Source organism: Vulpes lagopus, chromosome 8, assembly GCF_018345385.1.
Source record: "Vulpes lagopus strain Blue_001 chromosome 8, ASM1834538v1, whole genome shotgun sequence".
Lineage (NCBI taxonomy): Eukaryota > Metazoa > Chordata > Mammalia > Carnivora > Canidae > Vulpes > Vulpes lagopus.
In genome coordinates this window covers 92,692,763-92,717,127 of record NC_054831.1, presented here as the reverse complement: position 1 = coordinate 92,717,127, position 24,365 = coordinate 92,692,763, and the positions used below count along the sequence as shown (strand labels likewise).

Here is a 24,365-nt window from a genome sequence, read left to right as displayed (position 1 = left end):
AGTTCATACTTCATCCCAAACTTATTAAGCAGGTTATAATGTGGCTGATACTGCTTCATTTTGAAATTTATTTTGAATTACTTTTCATTCTGCTTGGTGAATTAGATGCTATTAGGTTACAAAGATTTTAACACATACAGAAAAGCCGTCCCCAACTCACCATTGATTAAATATTTAATTTTAAAAATTTTCTTAAGCTATTTTAGGCTAATAATGAAAAATATAAAACTAGGGGACTGAAATTGTTAAGAGTAGGACCAAGAATGCAGAAGGAGGAAACCTTTAAAAGAGTAAGGCAATGGGAAAAGAAGGGTATACAGTTTCCTCCTAAATTGGAGAAAAGTTAAGATTGCACACAAATGAGGATGGTACTGATTTTTTTCCAGAGAATAATGAAACAAGGTTCTGTACTAGGAATAGAATGTTGGGTTAGGGCTAGTAGTTCAAGGACAAGGGAAATGGGAAATAGCATTGATAAGGTAAATGTGGCTGAAAGTCAAGGGAATTGAGGATACTAGTGAGAGTGTGGTTTAAAAAGTCAATAAAAGGGTTCCCACAGTTTAGGGAGATAAGCAAAGGTAGGAAATAACTGATAAACTTTGAGAACAAAGACTGGAGGTCATGCTGAGGACAAACTGTAGACTCAATAGGAGTGAGCCAGTAAGAGGGTACAAGAGTAGGTGGGGGTGGGTAGAGAGAAACTTACAATAGAAAAATTTGCAGGTGTTGTAATTTCATCTGATGACTGGATTCAAGGAGTGACTACATCTGTGGGTTTTGATATAGATGAAAAAGAGATGATTGGAAAAGAGAACGATGAGAAACTGGGAGGTCAGGGTTCTAAGTGAGTCATTATCATGGATGCTAGAATCATTAGGCTGGGACGGGACATGCAGATAGTTCCAAGGCTGACACAGAGTTTCAGAAGCACGTTGGGCACAGGCAAGGAAGTAAATGGCTATCTTGGTCACAGCCAACTATATGAAAATACAAGCAGGCAAAATTTGTCTTTGGCATATATTACCTTTGTTGTGTAGCATTTTTTTTCTAGTTTTGTTCACCTACTCTCGACTAACCTCATTATCTTCATGTTGCTCTCACTGTACACTTCCTCTGCTTTTGACATATGTGAAATCCCAAGTGATCCTAAGGCATACATGGAAAGTTCTTGATGGCTATGTCACTTTTTCCACTTATTGTTGCATTTTGACAGAGTTTTCTCCTGACAAATCCTTAACCAAAAAGTGGTCATTTCAGGGCCAATACCCTAAAGAGGTGTCTGCAAAGTCATGGAATTCCAGCCCGGGAAGGGAAGGAGGCTCTTCCTGTTTTGAAAAATCTTTCTCCAATATTGATCTATTCTTTTAGCCCAGGACTTCAACCATCCCCATAAAATGTGAGTTTCTGAGACGTTAGGGCTGGTTTAAGCCAATACAGAGATACCCACGAAAGGACTGACTCAGCCTTTTGCTCTCTTGACCAGTGCGCAAGGCAGACTAGTGTGCTATGAGATATTGATTCCTTCCATCTTTATTCCCTGTACCAGTGAAATATCATCATTTTCAATATATGCTTCAACGCAAAAGGTTTGGGAAGCACCGACACAGCAGACATTCAAAAGCAGTTGGCATATATTGAGCACCTACTGTATACAAACACTTCATGTCTGGTATATAACTTACTTAACCTTTGCAGCAATCCTATTAGGTCGGTACCATTATTCTGATTTTGCAGATAAATAAACTGAGATAACTTGCCAACCAACTGTCACAGACACAGGAAATGGCAGCAACAGGATGCCAACCCAGGTGATTTGGAACCAGAAAGTACACTTAACCACTATCCATTGGCTCTAAATAAATGTTTGCTAGCTCTAAATAAACATTTTAATTTAAATTTTTTCTACGTTTGTTTTCAGCACCCCTATAAATGGCAGGACTAGGATACAATTCCATCATACCCTGTAGGTTAGCTGTAGCCTGACAGGGAGGAGCGAGAGCTGAACACAGTGGAGCTTTGCGTCTCTTACAGCATCGTCGCCGCGTTTGCTTGGGAGTCCCTTAGCCCTGGATCTGCTTTTCCGTGTCTCTTCAAAATTATCTGATCAACAACTAAGAGACTGTAATTTGTCCTGTGTTTTATTCTCTCTGCATCTGAATCCTCAATATAATGAGAAACTTTGTAATTTTTCATTTAGGGGTATAATGTGTTCCAAGTCTGTTAAACCCTTGTTGCCCTCCTACGGCCTGGCCTGGCCTGCCGTTATTCCACAAAAGGCCCTGGCCTCCGGGTGTTTCTTGACACGCGCACGCGCACACGCACACGCACACGCACACGGCTTATCGTACAAGTTTCTCCATGCCCTCGTGGGGGAGTAAAAAAAAAAAAAAAAATCACAGCGAGCCTGAAGGTCCATTTCTCAGGCGGGGGAGGCATGTAACGAAATTAGTTTTTGCTAGGTATTTTTTTTATCACAGCTTGAGAGGTACAAACCGCAAGGAAGAACTAGTTTCTTGGCAGGTCACGCCAGCTCTGGGGGGTTCACCGATCAATCGCAAACTTGGAAATACATATCGTGGCAAGGTTCGTTTATGGAAGACTCGCACCGAGGCCGCCGCCGCCACGGTCTGCGGTCACCTCGTGTCGAGTCACGACCATCGAGTCCTTCACTTTCCCTGAGAAACTCCCACGCCTGCCCTGTCCCCAGGGGAGCCGGCGGTCCCTCGGGGAAGGCCGCGAGGGCAGGCCCGGGGCACCGCAGCGAGACCGGACGGCGGCGGGCGTAGGAAGCACCGGGCTTCAGTTCACGAGCCTGTTATTCCACGGAAAAATGGAACATTCCGCTCCTTCCGCCCGCAGAGGAGAGGCGGGGGGAACCCTTCGATCTGGTCTAGGAAAGGCGACGCGGGCGCAGCCGCCGGAATCCCGGACGCCAGGAGCCGCGTTACGGGAATCGCAGCTACCCGGAGTCCCGCCCCTTCGCCGTCGGGCGGCCTCCCGACCAATGCCCGGGCGCGCCGGGTCTCGCCGGAGCCAATCAGCATACAGCCCCTAAATCCGGAGGCGGGGCGCGGCGAGGGCGCTGCGAGGCGGGGTCAGGGGGCGCAGCGCCCCGCGGTGGGAGGAGGGCCGCGTGCCGCGTCTGCGGGAAGGAACCGGGAGCGAGCCGGAGCCGGAGCTCAGAGCTGAGAGGCCGGCGGAGCCGCGAGGGGAACGCCCGGGCGCAGCTGAGCTGGAGGCCGCGACTGTGCGGCCGACCGGCCCGGCCTGGCGCCGGGGGAGTCCTGCGTTGTACGGATGCGGTTGAGTGAAGCGCCGAGGCCTGAGGTGAGGAGGTGCCGCGACCGAGTGAAGGGCCGCGTAGCGCGAGGACGAGGGCTAGGTCGGGGCGTTCGGGCCTGGGGGCCGGGCCGTCCAGGGGGCCGCCCTGCCCCGGGAGAGGGGCGCCCTAGCGCCGCGCGTCCCCAGCTTGCTAGTTCCAGCCTGGAAACCCCCGCATTCCTCCTTCCATTCCGTGTTCACAGAGCCCGGAATCTGATTCCCACAACTTTGTCACCTATATTTCTCCGGTACACGCGCGCGCGCGCGCACACACACACACACACACACACCCTTCTTAGGCCCACGCCCCCCAGCCCCCCTTTTCGCTCCTTTCCGTCTCCCCTTCAATTCCGCCGGCCCCGCACTTGACTCTTCACTTTCTACCTGGAAGTTAGCAGCTCCTCAGCAAAGCCATCTTTCCATCCTGAAATCATAATGTCTCAACCCTGTTGAAAGTTCATCTTAATTAAAACATTTTCAACTAACAGCCTCTTCTTTCTTCTTTTTCTCTCTCACATGTATCGGTCCTTAAAGAATCCCACCTTAACGCTGTATCTGAAAAGTACCAAATCCATCTTTAAAACTTCACCCCTCCCCCAAGCTTAAAGGTTATTCCAAGCGGCAAGGTTCTGTTTTTCAGTAGATGAACAGCATTTTATTCATAACTCCAAATGAAAAAAATATCAGGTTAGAAATAAGACTTGCCACTTGGAGGTTGTTGGGGTTTTGTCGTGTCCCCCCCCCCCCTTCAGAACACCCATTTCGGCTTAATTTGTGTAGTCATGGGCATTTCAGCAGTTACACTAAGTTTAAAATAATTAGTGATTAGAATGCCAGGGTGACTCTTCTAAAAGATTGGAGTCTTTGGTTAAGTCGGAGCTGTAAACAAACCCTTTAGACCGTGTGACTGCCAGCTTCAAGTTGGAACAACTCTTAATTTGAAATTCCTGACTCAGATCATCCTAGGAGCTGTTCGCCATTATCTTAATTTCTTAAATTCATGGTAATTCCCATTTTGAAGTATTTTTGAACTGTAAATGGAACTCTACGTTTATATAGCCAACTGGATACTAAGTTAAATCCTGTTTTCCAGTTATTTCTTCTGGGGGATAGTTTTTGAACACTTGTTTTTAATTACAAGTGGAAGAAGAAAGTTACAGGATGGAGAAAGTGTGAGAATAGGGGAGTAAGTTTCATGGTGGAATTTTCCCCTCTTTTCAAGTCTGTATAATTGACAGTGCTACAACATGTTTAGTTTTCTCATAGGTAATTTGGAATATTCTAAATACTGCGGACATATTTTCTTATGTAATGAAAAATGTGCACAGTGTTCTCATTTTTATTTACGACTTGCAGTGTTTTCAGTTTATTTATAGGTTTTCCCAAGGGCATTTGCACTGCAGTTAAATGTTAGGGTGAATGTCGATCATTATATACCTTTGAAGTAAAATGTCTCAGTATCCACTTTACAGAGAAGGAAACTGAGGCTCAGGGTCCTTTTGAAATGTAGATCTGTGTAATTCCAACCCTTGTACTCTCACTTGGTCGTTCTGTTATACTGACACACTTCTCATGGAGGACCCACTACTACAGTTTAGTTTGGCCAATTATGGACTCCCCATAACTGATCTGCAGGGAGGGCTTTTTTCCTCCACAGAAGCTATTTTAGAGCTTCTCATTTTAACAGGAGTCAGGACTCCCTGGCTCTAATATATTTGCAGCTTGGCTCCTAGAGAAGTGTGGAATGTTCTCACAGTCTTCTCCATTTCTTTGATTGCAAAGGCTGTATGATCAGATTTGAAGTTTCTACTTTGTTATTTTACATAATAAATAGTAACCACTTACTGCTGGCTACAGGAATTCACAAATATGCATGAGATATTGTTAGGACATGTATAGAGTTTATAGAAATTGGGCTGACAAATGTATGAAAAATTACAAGGATGCAAGGCAGCTTTAATTAAGTGTAGAATGGTGCAGGAACTGCTATAGATATCTAAATTAGGAGTGATAAAAAATAATAAATTAGGAGTGATTATTTAACAGTTGGAATAATCAAAGGATTGAGCAGAGGTCAGACCTGAAACCTTTGTGAGACCTGGATAAAGAGAAAAAGGAAAGAAGCCCATTCCAAATAGAGGTCTATGTAGAAGGAGTCAGGAAAAAAAAAAAAAAAAGTATATTAATTACAATAGCCAGTACAAAAATGATGCTTATTTGTGCCAGTCACTGTTCTGAGCACTTTGCCTGTATTAATTCTTTTAATCCTCATAACCTTAGGAGGTAAATGTTACCATCTTCCTTTTACAAAGAAGGAAACCAAAGCAAAGAGAGGTTAATTTGTCTAGTGCCACGCTGAATAAGGGGTAGATCTAGAATTCATACATAGATAGCCTGGCTTCAGAATCTGAGCTTTTAACTGTGATGCATATATTCCCTCTTCACATAGTATATTTGAAAGGCAGTGACTAAAATAATATGGCCATACCATGAGGTCTTTTAAAACCCACTCTTTTTTTTTTTTAATATTTTTTTTCTTTATTTATTTATGATAGTCACACACAGAGAGAGAGAGAGGCAGAGACACAGGCAGAGAGAGAAGCAGGCTCCATGCACCGGGAGCCTGACGTGGGATTCGATCCCGGATCTCCAGGATCGCGCCCTGGGCCAAAGGCAGGCGCCAAACCGCTGTGCCACCCAGGGATCCCCTAAAACCCACTCTTAATTGCCCTCGTCATGCCTCAAAGTATCTTGGATTCTGAGGATATCGAGACATAGAAACAGTTACATTACAGGGCTTGAACTCCTATTATGGAATTGTACGCAAGTGCATTGGGAGCAAAGATGTTTGTGGGAATAGGGGGGATTTCCGTAGGAGACATGATGTTTCATCTGAGTTACACACGGGGCAAAGCAGAGTCTGGGGAAAGACATTGTAGAGTTAGGGGATGGCATATGTAGAAGTACAAACTCTTAAATAACAAAATGTGTTAGAGAAAGTCTGGTAGTTTGCTGTGTCTTGAGCTTGGTCTGTGGGAGTGAGCTTAGTCTGTAGGAGTAGGAAATGATAAAAAGTAGACCAAAATATGAATGGCGTGATGAGGTCAAAGAAAAATGAAAGCTTAAATATTTGCTTTGCATTTGGGAAACTACATTAATAATTTCAATAGATTGTTCGCTATTCTCTTTAGATGTACAGTGGTGGGGTAGCTTGAGGGAACAGTTTGAGTAGAGAGGTTTTTAGAGTCGTCTTTAGTATTTGTTTGTTTGTTGTAAGTAATCTCTACACCCAACGTGGGGCTTGAACTCAAAACTCTTAGATCAAGAGTTACTTGCTTTACCAGCTGAGCCAGCCAGGCTCCTCTAGAATAGATTTTAAATACTGGAAAAGATAGGTTGGACAGGCACATGAAGCCAAATTTTTAGGTTCTTAAATAGCTAAAATATTTGGCATTGTTACTGCCCCTTGGAAAAACTTTTGAGCTTAAGAGTGACAAGTTTAAGGTAGTGTTTTAGGTATATTCATTCACCTATAATGTCAGAATGATTTGGAGGACGGAAAGAGACTGGAAGCAGGAAGGCAGATAAGTATTAAGATGATCAGTGCCTAAATCACATTTGTCATGGTAGAGGGTAGAAAAGAAGAGACAAATGGGAAAGACAGCATAAAAGAAGATTGGATAAGCTAGAATTTAATGGATCCCATTGACTTTAGCAATTCAAAAAAGGTGGTCTTAGATGGGGGAAAGATATGTACTGTGACTTTTTTTAGAAGCACATGCAGTTACATATATATATACATGTGTGTATTGTTTTTAGACCTTTCTATTTGAGTTAGAGGCAGAATATCCAAGACAATGATACGTAACTGGAATCAAAAGAAAGGTCCCAACCAGAGTTCTTGAAATTATTTTGTTTGAAATAGTGATAGTTCAAGTCATATGTCTTCAAAGAAGTTGTTATTTTTTTAAAAAATTTTAAAGTTTTTAAAAAATAGTAGGTTCCAAATACTCAGGTACATTCATAGCCGAGAGGTAAAACCTAGCAGAGAATTCCGTGAAGAAGACAATAAAGTAGGTAAAAGAATTCAACCACATAGAAACCAGAAGAGAAAATTCAAGAAGCAAACATAGTCAACAATGTTTAAGAAACATTTGTGATATTGTTACAATGGCTACAGTCTCTTTTTCTCTGTTTAGTATAGCTCAGTGAGATTTAATGAGATACTAGTTAGCTAATGGATCATGACTAAGAGAGCTCTATGTGTTGAAATGTGGCTGTATCATAGATTATTATTTTAAAGCTGTCTGTATACATATCCAGAGCCAGAGTTTTATTCCTTTCAGCACAATAAATCTGTTGCCCTCTTAAAATTCAGATGTTCTGCCTCCAGACTTTCTTTTTCTCTTTATTCAAACTAATTAGTTTCATCCTGTGCTCTGAGGCATTTGTATTGGTTGTCTACGCAACCTGTTTTTGTTTGGATGTTCTGTTGTATGTATGCCCTCACCTCCATTCCCTAACACAAAGTAAACTCATCAGAGCTGTGTTTCAGAGAGCACAGCTCTGGTTTATACACTGGCATGTGCTGGGATTTTGCCATTGATAATCTTCATTTGGCATTTAGAGTCAAAGATAACATATAGCTCAGGTGTATGCTATTTTCTCTCTTTAGAAAAAATCTTTATGTGTATTTTCATTTCTGGGCCTTCCTGGGCCCTTTGGGAATTGGGCTATTCTCCAAGCCTCTGTAGCATTCTGTGCAAATTCTACCTTTCTGAACTTTGAACATCTTAAGAGCAAGATGTGTTTATTTGGCTCCAACTGTATTTGTTATATTTTATTTAAGCTGTACTGAGAATGTGGCTGGTCATCAAAAATACTCCTTAAACCTTTTTCATAGGTCTAAAACAGTTGGTCATAATATGTAGGGGGACTTATCTAACTCTAAGGTCATAAACCTAACTGTATTTTCTTCTAATACTCTTAATCTGAAGATCCTTAATCTGGAGTATATTTAGCTGTAATGAAATAGAGCTCTTCAACTTTGTGGAGCCAGTTGTCCCAGTATTGTTTATTAAATGCTGCTTTATTTCCCCGGTGATATGAAGTGCTTTTTTTTTTTTTTTAATCAGATGATTAAATTCTTAAGTATATATGGATCTCTTTCTGGATTTTTGGTTTTATACCATTGATCGAATTATTCACATGCAATGTCATGTTTTAATTACTATAATGTTGTAGTACATCTTCATAGATGATAGGGCAAGTATTCTCTTTATTCCTTTTGAAAATTGGCTTTTGGCTATTATCTAATATTTTATATGAAATTTTAAATTGGTTTGTAAAGTTCTATAATAAACCACTTTGCAATTTGGATTAAAATTATATTGCATTACTATATTAATTTGTGAAGAACCATTGTCTCTATGTATAGTTTGTTTTTCATTCCATGGCATTTAAGTCTTAAATGATGAGCTATTTACTAAGGGTTTATAGTTTTCTGTATAAAGTTATTACATAGTTCTGATTAGATTTTTTCTTAGCTATTACAGTTTTTGATGCTATTATGAATAGAATTTTTTCTTTTACATTTCTAATTGATTATTCCTGGTATATAGGAGAGCTCTATATTTTGATGGTCTTTTGCTTAAATCTAATGTTAAATTTTCAGTAGTTGTAGTAGTTTGTCATTTCTTTTTTTTTTTTTTTTCATAGATAATATCATCTACAAGTTTTTCTTTTTCCATTTTTATATTACTTGTTCTATTTTTGCTTAAGCCCTCTGGAACAGTGTTGAATAAGTGATAACTCCAAGCATCTTGTTTGAATTATGACTTGAATAGGAATGTTTCTAATTTTTATTTTTGAATATGACATTTACTCTAGGTTTCTGATAAAGGACTGTGGCAGCAACAGTGAGAGCTGTGTTGGTAACAACAGGTTACCATGTATTGTGTACATAATATGAGCCAGGTAGATTCCAAGTGCTTTATGTTTATTGACTTATTTAATCTTCACACAAGTCCTAGGTAATAAGTGGGTAGGTGGTGCTGTTTTGCTCATTTTATAGATAAGGAAAATGAAAGTGAGGGATATCAAATAACTTGGCTAACATGTTTTACAAAAAAATTAAGGAGTCCGGATTTGAACATAGGCAGTCTGATTTCATAATCCATGCTCTTCTTTGTTGTACTTCATCAAGATAAGGACGGTCTCTTTCAGTCTTAGTTTTCTGACACTTTGTTGTTATTTTTTAATTTGAATTGAATAGTTGTTGAATATTATCATTATCAGATGATTCTCAAGCATCTATTGGAATGATTGTATAGTTCTCTTATCTTAATAGAGTGGGTAATATTTAATATTGTTATCTTTTTGCTTACTGGACCATACTTATATTTTTAGGCTAAATACTTGTTAGAATTTACGGGCTTTTTGTTGTTGTTTTCATGTATTTTGCTAAAATTAATTTGCAAATGCTTTAATTAGGATTATTCACACCAGTATGCATAACAGTTTGACAATGGTTTTATTATGTACTCCTTGTTTGATTTGGTATCCAAATGACTATGCAACTTGCACTTAGGGCCAAAATGAGATAATAAGGATAGGATTTACTCTCCTGCCTGAAACAACCATAAAACAAACACATGAGACAATATAATCAAGATACTTCACACTGGATAATGAAAGGCACTAGTCTTGATAGGTGGGAAACAAGTAAGATGAAACATATGATTGCACTAGCCTACTTTGAAAAAGTTTCCAGGCCATGACACAGGTAGTGGGAATCCAGGGTAAGCTCCGTAGATTCTCTTTGACCTGTGGAGATGGCTGGCAATATCAAAAGAGCTAGAGTTCACAGAACAGAATAATAGAGGACTCTTGAAAGCTTCAAAGGTCCCATTAAACTATTCAGCTGAATACTGACCAGTGCATGCATATAAAGAAATTACTATACGTCAGGGAAAGAACCTTCTGGAGGGGTAAAGATAACAGTACTTGGTGGTTGCATAGGGTCAGGAAAGGTACTTGTCCTCACCAGCCAGGGTGGGAACTGTTTGACTCATGGGACACTGATAGAGATACAGAAGAATCCTGCCTCAGTAGTAAGGAATAAATAAATCACCCTAGAATAAGCACTGCTCCAACCTCACCCAGTGTATCTTTTTTTTTTTTTTTTGAGTTTTAATTTTAATTCTAGTTAACATACAGTATGATATTAATTTCAGGTGTATAATATAGTGATTCTTTATTACATCTAGTGCTCATCACAAGTGCACTCCTTAATCCCCATCACCTGTTTCATCCATCTCCCCTCTGGTAACCATCAGTTCATTTTCTTTAGTCTTTCTTGGTTTGCCTTTCTTTTTTTCCCCTTTGCTTGTTTTATTTCTTAAACTCCAAATATGAGTGAAATCATATGATATTTGTCCCTGACTTGTTTCGCTTAGCATAGGATTCTCTAGTTCCATCCACATCATTGCAAATGCCAAGATTTCATTCTTTTTTGATGGCTGAGTAATAATCCATTGTGTATATATAACACATCATCTTTATCCATTCATCAGTCAATGGCTGTTTCCATAATTTGGGCTATTTACATGATTTGACTATTGTAGATACCACTGCTATAAGCGTCAAGTGCATGTATCCCTTTATATTAATATTTTTGTATTCTTTGGATAAATAACCTAAATATTTTTTAGGTATGTAAAAACTTAAAGAGTCCATCACTAGCAGAACCACACTCCAAATAATAATCCATCATAATCATCATCATCATCATCATCCTTCAGACAAAGAAAATGTTAGATGGAAATATAGACCTTAGACAAAGGATTTGAAACTCTGGAAATGTTACTGACATGTATATATACGTAAGATATTTATATTATAGAAATCTCTTTTATTTATTTTTAAAGATTTTATTTATTTATTCATGAGAAACAGAGACAGAGACAGAGAGAGAAAGAGAGAGAGAGAGAGAGAGAGAGAGAGAGGCAGAGACACAGGCAGAGGGAGAAGTAGGCTCCATGCAGGGAGCCTGACGTGGGACTCAATCCCGGGATTCCAGGATCACACCCTGGACTGAAGGCAGGTGCTAAACCACTGAGTCACCCAGGGATCCCCCAGAAATCTCTTTTAAAATAATTGTTTAAACCAAAATAGTAAAAATATGGTTTACAACATATATAAAGTACATCTGAAGTTTATAAAATATGTAAAAGTAACTTGTATGCCAAAAATAGCATAAAGATCAAGAGGAGGAAAAAAAAAGATTAAGAGGAGAGAAATAGATGTCTACTCCTGTGCATGAGGTGCTATAACATCACTTGTAGACTGAAAAGTTTAAGATACATACTATAAACCTTAAAGTAATTACTAAGATAACAAAATAAAGAATTAATAGCTTATAAGTCAGGAAGGAAGGCAAAATAGAAATCCTAAAACATACTCAACACAAATGACAGAAATAGAAGAAAAGGAGGAGCAGAGATTAGATAAGTAGAAAACAAATGCATAGATGATAGCTTTAAACCTAACTGTATCAATAATAATATATTAGTGGCTTAGACACCCAAAGAAAGACTTTGTCCGATTAGATACAACTATATGCTACCTACCAAAACAAAGCACAACAAAAAACACAGTGCTCTTTAAATCTGAAGAAATAAACAGATAAAATATAAAAGAATGGAGAAGATATACCAGGATAACACTAATGGAAGAGAAGATTAGATGTCTGTAATAATGTCAAAATAGATTTCAGAGCAAAGAATATTACCATTGGTAAAGAACATCAGTACACTATAGTAGAAGAGCCACTTCATCAAGACCTTATATTTATGTGCCTAATAACATAGCTTCAAAACAGGACAAAATCTAAAAGAAGTGGAAGAAGAAATAAAGCCACAGTTCTATTTGGGAATATCAATACCTCCTTTTCAATAATTGGTAGAGGAAATAGACAGAAAATGACTAAAGATAAAGATTTGAATAACACTATCAACCAGATTGACCCGATTGACATTTATATAACACTCCTGCAACAGCCATGTTTTTTAAGCACACACAGAACACTGATTTCAAGACTTATAAGCAGATAGATCAATGAAACAGAATAGAGCAGGAATTGGGTAATTAGAGCTCACAGGTGAAAGCCAGGGTGTCTCCTGTTTTTATAAAGTATTGTTAGAACACAACCACATTCATTTGTTTATGTATTATCTATGGCTGCTTTTGTGCTACAAACAGCAGATGGGATAGTTCCAACAGACTTTATGGTCTGCAAAGCCTAAAACATTTATTCTCTGGCTCTTTACATAAAAAGTTTGCCCGGCCGTGTAATAGAGTACTAAATAGACCCACACATATATGGACAACTGATTTTTGATGAAAGTGTAAAGGCAATTCGCTTGAGAAAGGATAGTTTTTCTACAAATAGTTTAGATGCTATCCGTATGTAACAAAATGAACTCGAATACCTACTTTACACCATATATAAAAATTATCTCAAAATAGTTGATAGAAAAGAAAAATAGTTGATAGACCTGAGTATATAACCTAAAACTATAAAACTTACAACGAGAAAACAGAGAAAACTTTTGAGACTTTGGGTTAGGCAAGGATTTCTCAGATACAGTACTAAAAGTATTAATTCATAGATTGGACTCCATTAAAATGAAAATGTCTCCTCTTTAGAAAGCACAGTTAAAAGAATGGGAAGATAAGCCACAGATAGGGAGAAATTACGAAGGATTTTCTAATAAAGACCTTATGTCTAGCATTCTATTTTTTAAAAAAACTTTCTAAACATATTAATGAGAAAACAACACACCCAATTTAAAAATGAATGAAGTATTTGGACACATCACCAAAGAAGAATATGAATATATACTTACCATATATAGGACCTAGCTATTCAGTATTTTCCCAAGAGAAATGAAAGCTTATGTCCATGCAAAGACTTGGGACTAATATAGTGTATTTACTCCACTAATACATTATGCACCTACTTACAACAAGGAAGTCAGTTTATCCAACAAATATATTGGGGTGCTTACTATGCCCGGTATGATTCTTGATGCTAGGAATACAGTAGAGAACAAAACAACAACATTTCTTGCCTAATTTGCTAGCATTCTGTTTTAGGTGCACAGACAATGTATTAGTTTCCCAGAGTGGCTGTAACAAAGTGCCACAAACTGGATGACTTAAAATAACAGGAGTTTATTCTCTTAAGGTTCTGGAGGCCAGAAGTCCTTCTGAAACTCTTGATAGAATCTTTCCTTGCCTTTTCATTACTTCTGATGGTGGCTGTTAGTTAGCCCTTGACATTTCTTAGCTTATAGCTCTATCACTCCAATGCCTGCCTGTGTTGTCACATGGCATTGTGCCTGTGTGTTTCATAAGGATAGCCAATCATATTGTATTAAGGACCCACCCTACTCCTTTATCACATCTTAACTAATTACATCAGTCACAGCCCTATTTGCAAACAGGGTCACATGATGAGATACTAGGGGGTTAGGACGTCAACATATCTTTCAGAAGGAAAACACAATTCAATCCATAACAGCCAATAAAATAAGTAAATTAAATATTATTTTAGAGCAGGGGTTGGCATACTATGGTCTGCAGACCAAATCTAGTGTGCATCCTATCTTAATAAATAATTTTATTAGCATTTACCCATTCCCATTTGTTTACTATCTATAACAAAGTTGAAAAATTGCAACAGAGACCTTAATACCTACAAAACCTAAAATATTTATTGTCTGGCCCTTTACAAGAAATGTTTGCCAAATCATTTTAGAAAGTGTTAAGTGCCATTGAGAAAAAAAAATAGGAAAGGGGGAAAAGCAATCCTGGGTGCTCAGGGAAGACCTGTTTGAGAAGGTGAATTTAAGCAAATGCTATAAGGAATTAATCTTTATGTATTGACTTAGAAAGGTGTCCAAATATAAGTGAAAAATGCATGTTACAGAACATTTTTGTGATCCCATTTTTGTATATTAAGAATGCATATACTTGGGCAGCCCGGGTGGCTCAGCGGTTTAGCGCCACCTTCAGCCCAGGGCCTGATCCTGGAGACCCGGGATCGAGTCCCACGTCAGGCTCCCTGCATGGAGCCTGCTTCTCCCTCTGTCTTTGTCTCTGACTCTCTCTCTCTGTATGTCTCTCATTAATAAATAAATAAAATCTTAAAAAAAAAAGAATGCATATATTTATACAATATAATGTTGTAATATACAAATTGAAAAAGTCTTTTATAATCCCACCAAGATAACTAATGTGAACAATTTGGTGGATACTTTTAGAAAAAAGACTTGTATATGATGTATTTTCAACTTCTGTTCATTTGAAAATTTAAAAATAATTTTTCCTTTGCATTTTAGTATCTCATTGATATAAATTTAATTTCTTATGTATTATTAAATTACATCAAAGGCTTAATACGTGTGAAATAGTAATGGAGGATTCAACTTCTTGCCCAAGTTTGAAGTTATCTTTTATATTTCAAAGAGGAACCACCATCACTCACACCAGAATTTAACCTGGTACTGAATTTTAAACTGAATTTTTATGTCTGTGTGCACAAAATAGTATGAAGAGTCAGTAGCCTTTAACTGCTAGTGAAAGGGTAAAAGGTGTGATTCTGTTAATGATTTGCTTTTACTCCCTTTGTCAAATTCAACAAAATATCCCTTTCATGTCTCTGTGACATTATGTCAACATCAGGGAAGTTTGGACTGGACATGGAGGGGCTGATAATGTTTTCAAGTATTTTTCAAAACAGGACTAGGATGCTTAAATATTGTTATATAGGTGTTTATAGGATTGTTTTCTACTGAAGATCCAAGGGTATGTAAAATGGGATACTTTCAGAAAGGCTTATAGCAGGCAAAGATTTAAGAAGAATGCTTATAATAAATATTATCAAAGCCAGCTTTCTGAACAAGGCTCTCCTCTCTTTATAGTGAGACCTGATGAAAAGAGCATGACCTTTGGAGACAGAAGACTTAGTTTCAAGTCCCTGTTTCTTCACTTCTTAATTTTGTGATTTGGGTACGTAACTTAAACTGTCAGAATTTTTCTTTTGTAAAGTTCCAGTAATTAATCCTTGCAATGGAAACCCATTGAATGTACAACACCATCGGGCCCTTAAGGTAAACTGTAGACTTAGGGTGATTCAAGTGTGTCAGTGTAAGTTCATCCTTGGTAAAATGTACCATTCTGGTGAGTGATACTGACCATAGCAGAAGCTATGCATGTGTAGGGGCAGAGGGTTATGGGAATTCTCTGTACCTTCCTCTCAATTTCGTTTAAACCTAAAGCTGTTCTAAAAATATAAACTCTTAAAATAATGAAATAATGATTCCTGCCCTACCCACCTCCTTTTCTAGGATATTAGGAGAATCAACTGAAGTAATTTAATTTACATAAAAGCACTTGTGTAATGTGACATAGTATGTAAGTGTTAGTATGAATTAATAATTAGTAATAATGGAATAGAGCAGAGTTGGATAATTTTTAAGATAATTAGTATAATGTAGGGTATGATTGACTCTTTGCATATTTATTCAAAGTAACGCTGTAATGTGTATATATGATACCATATTTAAATTGTCCCCATCCTTATCCCTGCCCAGCTTACTCATTCAACAAACATTACTTTGCCTTCTTTTTTGGCAATTGTACTTCATCTACCATTCTACAATTATAGGAGTAATGTTACTATAGTAACTAAGTTTATATTGACATTCTTCCTCCCATGAAATCTGTATCTAAATGTATTATTCATACTTTTTCTTCTGTCCTTGTGTCAAAAAGAAAAAGAGACTTAAAAATCAATCCGTAAGTAACAAAAATTTAATTTATAAAGGGCATAACTATTAAATATTTATTAATTTTAACTCCCACTTAAGAAAATCCATGGGAATGAAAATGAATAAGAGTGATCAACTATAGGGATAATCTTGAATGTGTTCTAATTTTTAAAAACCATTTATGGACTATTGCTTTAATAGTGAATTACTTGTGATGCATATTATAGCACCTTTCAACACATTACCTTGTTGAACCACCGTAGTTGGGGAATTGTCACTCTAGAAGAACCACTCAGTACTTGGAATAAACCTTCTGTATATGTGGTTAATAATTATATTTTGGTTTTATAGAATCTTGTAAGATATATGCAGAATTCAAGGAAAATCATTGTATGCAATATGTGGTAATATGCATGGAAATATATACGTGAAAAATTCTGCCAGAGATGAAGGAGGATAAGGCTAATAATAGAAATTTAAGTTGAATATGTATTGCCAACAAAATGAAAGGAGAGGAACAGTAAGCAGTATACTGTCAATTTGGTCCATTTTAAAACAAGCCCCAAAATGAAGTTGACTGTATTGCATTTAATATTTTAGGTAGTGCTACTGTGTTTCCATCTCTTAGGTTGGGACTATGAAATTAAGTTCCTTAATAGATGTGTCTTCACATCTCAATGACAGTCTTTTAAAAATCAGGAAACATTACTTTTTAAAAAAGATTTTATTTATTTGAGTGACAGAGAATGAGCAGGGAGAAGGGACAGAAGTGGAGAGAGACAGAGAGAGAAGCAGACTCCTGCTGAGCAGGGAGTCCCATGTGGGCTCAATCCCAGGACCTGGAGATCATGACCTGAACCAAAGGCAGATGCTTAACTGACTGAGCCACCCAGGCATCCTTGCTTGCTTGCTTTTTTTTTTTTAAGATATTTTTTACTTGAGAGAGACAGAGAACAAGCAAGGGGGGCAGAGAAAGAGGGAGAAGCAGACCTCGGTAAGTGCAGAGCCCGACACAGGGACACCATCCCAGGACCCTGGGATCATGCCCTGAGCTGAAGGCAGTTGCTTTACCAGCTGAGCCACTCAGGTGCCCCAGGAAACATTACTCTCTAACTATTAAAATGTGAAACCTACCTTTGCCTGTTTTTCTTTTACATACTTTGTTTCACAGCCCTGCTTAGATAAATTTAATTGCTTTGTGGTAACTATAAATACTTTTATGGGATCTCTTTGTGTCAGAGTTTTGTTACAAGATTATAGTGCAGCAAGAGAAAGATTGCCAGTCTCTAGGAACCACAGAGAATCTTCCCTACACTGTGAACAAACTTGTTGGTGTTGGTGGTCTGGATGGCATGACCACATAGTACTCTCCAGTATGCTCAGATTTTTTCTTCTTTTTGTCTTGATGAGCAGTTGAATTATGTGGATTTTTCTAATATGGGACTATTTAAAATTAGGAAGTAAGAAATAAAACAGGTGGAGAAAAATGGTTCCTGCAACTTCATTCTTTAATCCTTTATCCTGGAATAGTCTGAACAGTTTGTGATGAGCAAATTATTTATAGAGTGATTGTTGCATGGTTAGCGGGTCAAGTTAGTATTGATATTTAATAAAAGAATACCATATTCCAGATGTAGTACTGTGAAGCCCTCATCAAAAAGTTCATAGTTTTGTAAAGTACTAAAGAAGTTACATCTCAAGTATTTTTTAATTTAAATTTAGGTTTTGACTACTGAAGTCACATGGTACAACATTGGAAAGATGCAAAGAGTATATGTAGAGGATTTCCCTTCTACCCTGGCATCTCACCCAGTGGCAGCCAGTCTTTATTTTTATCCTGCTAGAGGTATTTTATGCTTATATAAGGAAATGAGTGTGTGTTTTATCTCTTTTTGGGTTTCTCCCCACAAATAACAAATATGCTGTTCTCTGCCTTAATAATATTTTATTTATTTTAGATATCATTACACACCTCTAAGTAGAGATCTAGAGCTTCCTCAGTTTTTTTGTAGCTACATGTATGCTATACTTGGATATACCATAATTTAACTGGTCCCCTATTCACGTGTCAACCTTTTATTATTAAAAACAATGCTACGGGTGTGCCTGGGTAGCTCAGTCAGTTAGTGTCTGTCTTCGGTTGAGGTCATGATCCCAGGGTCACAGGATCAAGCTCTCTGCTCAGTGGGGAGCCTGCTTCTTCCTCTGCCTTTCCCTTTGCCCCTCCCTGTGCTTGTGCTTTCTCTCTCTCTCTCAAATGAATAAAATCTTTAAAAAAAACAAAAACAGTGATGTAGTGAATAACCTTGTATGTATTGTTTTACTCATATCTATAGGATAAAATACTAGAAGTAGAATCATTGGATTCAAATGTGTATATATATTTTAATTTTGATTGATAATGTAAAACTGGACATAAACCTTGTCTGGGTAGTTCTTTGTTTATAATTGAGTTTTTTAATTTACAAACAATGAAATTCACTTTTAAATTCCCACAGTTTGTTGGGAAGGTTATGCCATTTTACACCATACTGTGCAGTGTATAAGAATGCCTTTATGTCATAATCTCATAATACTGTGTTGATAATTTTTTAGTTTTTATATTTTTGCCAAAACTAGAAATGATACTGGGGTAGTTTTTGCTTTGTTTGTTTAGTGTTTTTACTAAGTACAACTTAAGATACAATAAAGTCCACAGATCACAAGTTTACAGCTCAGTAAGTTTGGGTTTTTTTAAGGTTTTATTTATTTATTCATGAGAGACACAGTGAGAGGGTAAAAGAGAGAGGGAGAAGCAAGCAAGCTCCCTGTGGGGAACTCGATGCAGAACTCAATCCCAGGACCCCGGGATCACACCCTGAGCCGAAGGCAGATGCTCAACCACTGAGCCACTCAGGCATCCCAATCGCAGTAAGTTTTAATCACCATCTAGTTCAAAGTATAGAACATGTCCAGCGTCCCAGAAGGCTCCCTTCTGCCCTCTTCCCCAACCCCCCAAAAGATAGCCACTGTTCTGATCTCTATCACCACAGATGACATTTGCCTGATTTTGAACTTTATATAGAGGGAATCATGTATACTTTTTTTGTGTCTCATTTCTTTCTTCTCTGTTATATATGAAATTCAGTCATGTTGTAAGTACCTGTAGTTCATTTTCATTGCTGTAATTGAGTTACTTGAATTTTTCTGTTTTACTATATTTGTGGTTTTGGTTGCTTCTACTTTTCAGTACTTAGAAATAAAATTTGTATGTACATTCTTGTACATGTCTTTTGGAGGAGTGAAGCACTCATTTCTTTTGACTCCATACTTTGGGTAGATTTGGTTGATTTAGTATCTAATCTAATTAGCATTTAATTTATAAAGAATAAAATCTATCATTTTTAGTGTGCAGTTTTTAGGGAACAAATCCTCATAGGGCTCTTGAAGATTTTCTTAGAGGCTTAGAAAATGGAGATAATGTCTCTCTCTAGAGTAAAAGACAGACATGCTTACGCCCATTTTAAAAGGCCTGGTTTCCTAAGCTCAGTCTTCATCCCTGTAACATGACCCACTGGGTGTACAGGTCTTACCAGTCTCTCTTCACAGCACTTTATTGGAAACGGGGCCCAGGCAGCCAGCACAAGAAAATGCTAATACTCTGAAAATGCTGCTCCTGGTATGAGTGATAAAGTCCTTTGTCTCTGACACAAGAGTCTTGTGTCTTCGGCCAATATCCATGGAACTAGCAGGCTAAATTGTTAGCTTGCAAATAGGGTAAAATCTCAGTGCTTTCACAATTCTTGATACAATTCAGTGAATTTTGACAAATATTTAGAGTTTTATGAGGTCACAATGAGGTCATAGAACATTCTTACCACCCTTAAAAAGTTCTTTTGTACCTTTTTACATTTATTTCCCTTCTCCACTTCAGTCCCAGCCAGCCCCTGATCTGCTTTCTGTCACCCTGGTTGTGTCATTTATCGAATATCCCATAAATGGAATTATATAGTACATAGCCTTTTATGTGTGGCTTCCTTCATTCAGCTTAATGCTTTGGAGATTCATTCATGCCCTTGCATGTATCAATAGGTCATTCCCTTTTATTGCTGAGTGGTATTCTACTATATGGATGTTATTGTTTGGATATTGAGTATTTGTTTATTCTTTCTCCAGTTAAAAGACATTTTAGTTGCTTATAGTTTAGAACTATGATGAATAAAGCTGTTGTGAACATTTGAGTATAAGTCTTCATGTGGACATGTTTTTTTAGTTCTCTTGAATACATTCTTGCAGCTTATTATTATGTTCATTTAACTTGGTAAAGAACTGCCAAATTGTTTTCCAAAGTGTTTGTATCCTCTTGCATTCCTTTCTGGGGTAGTTTTAATCTGCATCTTTCATTATGAGTAGGGTTGAAAGTATCAATCCATATGTTTAAATTATTTGTATTTCCTTTTCTATAAATTGCCTATTCAGCTCATCTTGCTGGTTTTTCTCTTAGGTGTTGGAGTTTTTTAGTGATTTGTAGGCATTCTTCATATGATGGGATGTTTTTGGTCATGGTATGAATTACAAACTTTTTTTTTTTTTTTTACATTTTGGCAAGTAGCTTTTGAGGTTGCTTTTGGTAGGTTTTGCCTACTAAAAGAAATTTGTCTCTCTGAAGTACTTGCTAATAGCGTAAGTCCTCACATAATAAAGAAACAGGATTGCTCTTTTAATTAACCTTAGAGTATAAGTTGTGTTTCATCACTATTTTATGTAGCCATAATTCCAGTAGGAATAAAGAAAAATATTCTGAAGAGTTAAATGTGTTTTCTGCATTCTCTAAAATTTTACCACCTTTTAGAAGACAGCTTATACAATGGAAACAAGAGCTTTAGAAATCGAGTGTTTACTTACTCTGTGTAATAAGAGAAAAATTAATAAAAATAATATTACATGTGTCTTTTACAGAAATATCTACTGCAAGATGTTGACATTGAAGATTTGGATAGTGCAAGCATTGTTTATTTTCTTCACCACTGAATCTGTAGGTAAGGCTCATGAAATACCCTACCTCCCAACCTCACAAATTAGGTTTATATATTTTTATATAATTATATAATTATAATTTGACATGAAAAGTCACCCAGTAATCCTAAATTCTGTCTAGGTATACTAACAATAACTTTAAGGTGGGAGGGGGAAAATATGTTGTTGGTTTTTTGGTTGTTGTTTAATATATAGGAGAAAATCTGTTAACCTTTAGCACTTCGTTTTTTAAAGGCCAAAGGTGTCACTGCTGTTCAGTGCTCAGTGACACCTTTAGCAGAATAAAAAGGTCTGAAGCAGTACTGCTCAGACTGGTCCACAGCCTGATGCCTTTGTCACTAGTTCACAATGAGATAAGTACAGAAATTAAGAATAAATGTTTAGAAATTCTTAACAGTTTGACATAGCGGTGACATCCAAGCATGTGATCATTGGACTTATCTCATCAAACATGGTATAGAGCGAAAGTATAAGTCTGTGAAAGATTGAGGATAAAAAACCAAACTGATCTTTCATCACAGATAGCTTGAAAAGCACTGCCATAAATCAACCCTTTCTAAATCCGGGAACGCAGCTTCTTTTTGAACACTTCAAGTGACATAAAACTTATTTTGAAAAGTTTTGTTATTTAGAAATTTTTTCCTCATTCTTGAGCCCAAATTTTCCTTCTTGTAATTTTTTCCCATTATCCTTAATTCTAGAGTAGTCCCACTTTCTCTTCCCACTGTTCAGCTCTTGAAAAATATTGAAGGACTGCTTTGATGTGTCTCTGAGGCATCTCCTACCCAAACTAAACTTACCCAGTGTCCTAATTATTCTTTATAGGACTTGACTTCTAACCCTATATATGCTGATTACCCTTACTGATTCTTCTCTTCGTTGCCCATAGCCCATTTGAAATAGACCATCACACCTCTCACACTTACCAGCTGTAGGACTAGGCCAGTTGCTTGATTTGTGTCAGTTTCCTGATCTATAAGATGGAGATAATAATGGTTCCTGACTCCTATGGATATTGTGAAAATTATATGAGTTACTATACTGAAGACATCTGGACAGTGCCTGGCCCACAGTAAACATTATAAAAAGGATAGTAATTATATGATTATTATTGAGGTTTGAATAAAATGCACTTAAGAAAAAAATGAATTTAATATACCAGAACTGGACATGGTCTGAATATAGTGATTTTATTATTTATTTTGATCTGAACATCATTTTTATTTAATCAGCATAGTTTTTGCCAGCTAAGATAGACCATAGTTTCATGGTAAGCTACTGGTCAGTGAAAATTCTTAGGTTTTCACATGGATTACTTTTAAGCCATTTCTCCCTTACTGTATGTTTATTTAATCTCAGCTTGAGTAAGAGATATTATCCTCTCTAGCAAGTTTCATTATATTAGTTTTGGCCTGTTGTTCTAATCTTTTAAAATAATTTTAGGGATCCCTGGGTGGCGCAGCGGTTTGGCGCCTGCCTTTGGCCCAGGGCGCGATCCTGGAGATCCGGGATCGAATCCCACATCGGGCTCCCGTTGCATAGAGCCTGCTTCGCCCTCTGCCTGTGTCTCTGCCTCTCTTTCTCTCTGTGACTATCATAAATAAATAAAAATTTAAAAAAAATAAATTTAAAAAAAAATAAAATAATTTTAATTCTAGTATTACCATCCAAAGTGTTGGCAATTCTTCATAGTCTTGTCCTTTGCTAATTTGATATGTGTGTGTGTATATGTGTCTATTTTCTGCCAAATTATTAAAAACATGTTCAGAATAGCAGGACTACATTATTGCTGCCTCACAAATTACTCAAAAACTTCATGGCTTAAAATGACAGTAATTATCTCTCAGGGTTTGTGTGTGTCAGAAATAAAGTTGGGCACAACTGGACTGTTTCATCTTTACTTTGTGATGTCTGAGGCCTCAGCTGGAATATTCAGAGATTGGTGACTAGAATTATCTGAAGGCACATTCATTTACATGTCTAGTATTGATGCTGGCTGTAGGCTGCGGGCTTTGCTAGGCTTGTTGGCCAGAACACTACATGTGGTCTCCCCTTGTGGCCTTGGCTTCCCTGTAACATGGGTGGGTTCCAAGGACAAATGTCCCAAGAGAAAAAGAACGGTAGTAGAAAGTTGTGTTCTTTTCATAGTCTGGCTAGTCACATAGCACATTCCATTGGCTGAGGCAGACATAAGCACCCACACAGATCTGAGGGAAGAAGGGGAATATTGACCCTATTTCTTTGTGTTGGGGGTATCGGTCACATTGTAAGAAGAGCATGTGGTATGGGGTACAATACATAGGTATGACCATGTTTGGAAAATATAGTCTGCTGCAAGGACTTCAGCATATTCTACTTAGACCTCTCTGACTTTTTTTGGTAGTATTTTTTATATATGAGTTATCAACCAATTAAGAATCTCTTAGTTTGAACCTATGAAATTTCTTTTTTTTAAGGATTTATTTATTCATTCATTCATTCATTCATTCATGAGAGACACAGAGAGAGGCAGAGACATAGGCGGAGGGAGAAGCAGGCTCCCCATAGGAAGCCAGATGCAGATCTCCGGGCTTCAGGATCACGCCCTGAGCCATTGGCAGGCACTCAACCCCTGAGCCACCCAGGCATCCGAAACCCATGAAATTTCTATTTTTGTAGATCAAGGACAGCCAGATATCAGCAGTTTTGTAATGTTCAGCTGTTAATCTGTTATGGTATATACTAACCTATATTTCTTCATCTTGTCTGAATAATTACCCCACTAACTTTATCAAATGCTTGTTTAAAATTAAAATGCTCTCAGGATGCCTCGGTGGCTTAGCGGTTAAGCATCTGCCTTTGGCTCAGGGTGAAATCCTGGAGTTCTAGGATTGAGTCCCACATCAGGCTCCCTGCATGGAGCCTGCTTCTTCCTCTGCCTGTGTCTTTGCCCCGCCCCCCTCTGTGTGTGTGTGTGTGTGTGTGTGTGTGTGTGTCTCATGAATAAATAAAATCAATCAATCAATAAAATTAAAATGCTTTTTGTAATTTAATCTCAAATAGCCTGGTAGCCCTGTAAAAATTAGATAAATCTGGCATAGGATAATTAATGAGCCTGTGTTTCACTTTGGAACATTTGCTCATTTCTAGTATTTCTCTTATTCTGTGTGATTAAAAATGACTAAGTCTGTAGTTACATCTTATGTTCTTTAG

The 24,365-nt window shown here is 37.6% G+C and overlaps 1 protein-coding gene across 3 annotated transcripts in view; it reads left to right on the top strand.

The window, feature by feature from the left end:
• Positions 1 to 3,095: 3,095 nt before the first annotated feature.
• The window catches only part of IL6ST (interleukin 6 cytokine family signal transducer), a 51,895-nt gene continuing 30,625 nt past the window's right edge, over positions 3,096 to 24,365 (top strand). The window contains exons 1-3 of one of the 3 annotated variants that reach the window (XM_041765219.1): positions 3,096 to 3,327; positions 15,309 to 15,396; positions 21,096 to 21,175. In XM_041765219.1, coding sequence (XP_041621153.1) covers positions 21,112 to 21,175 — 64 coding nt within the window. In that variant the 5' untranslated portion in view covers positions 3,096 to 3,327; positions 15,309 to 15,396; positions 21,096 to 21,111. The remainder of the gene's footprint in view (positions 3,328 to 15,308; positions 15,397 to 21,095; positions 21,176 to 24,365) is intronic. The other 2 variants (XM_041765217.1, XM_041765218.1) reach the window with 2 other exon arrangements.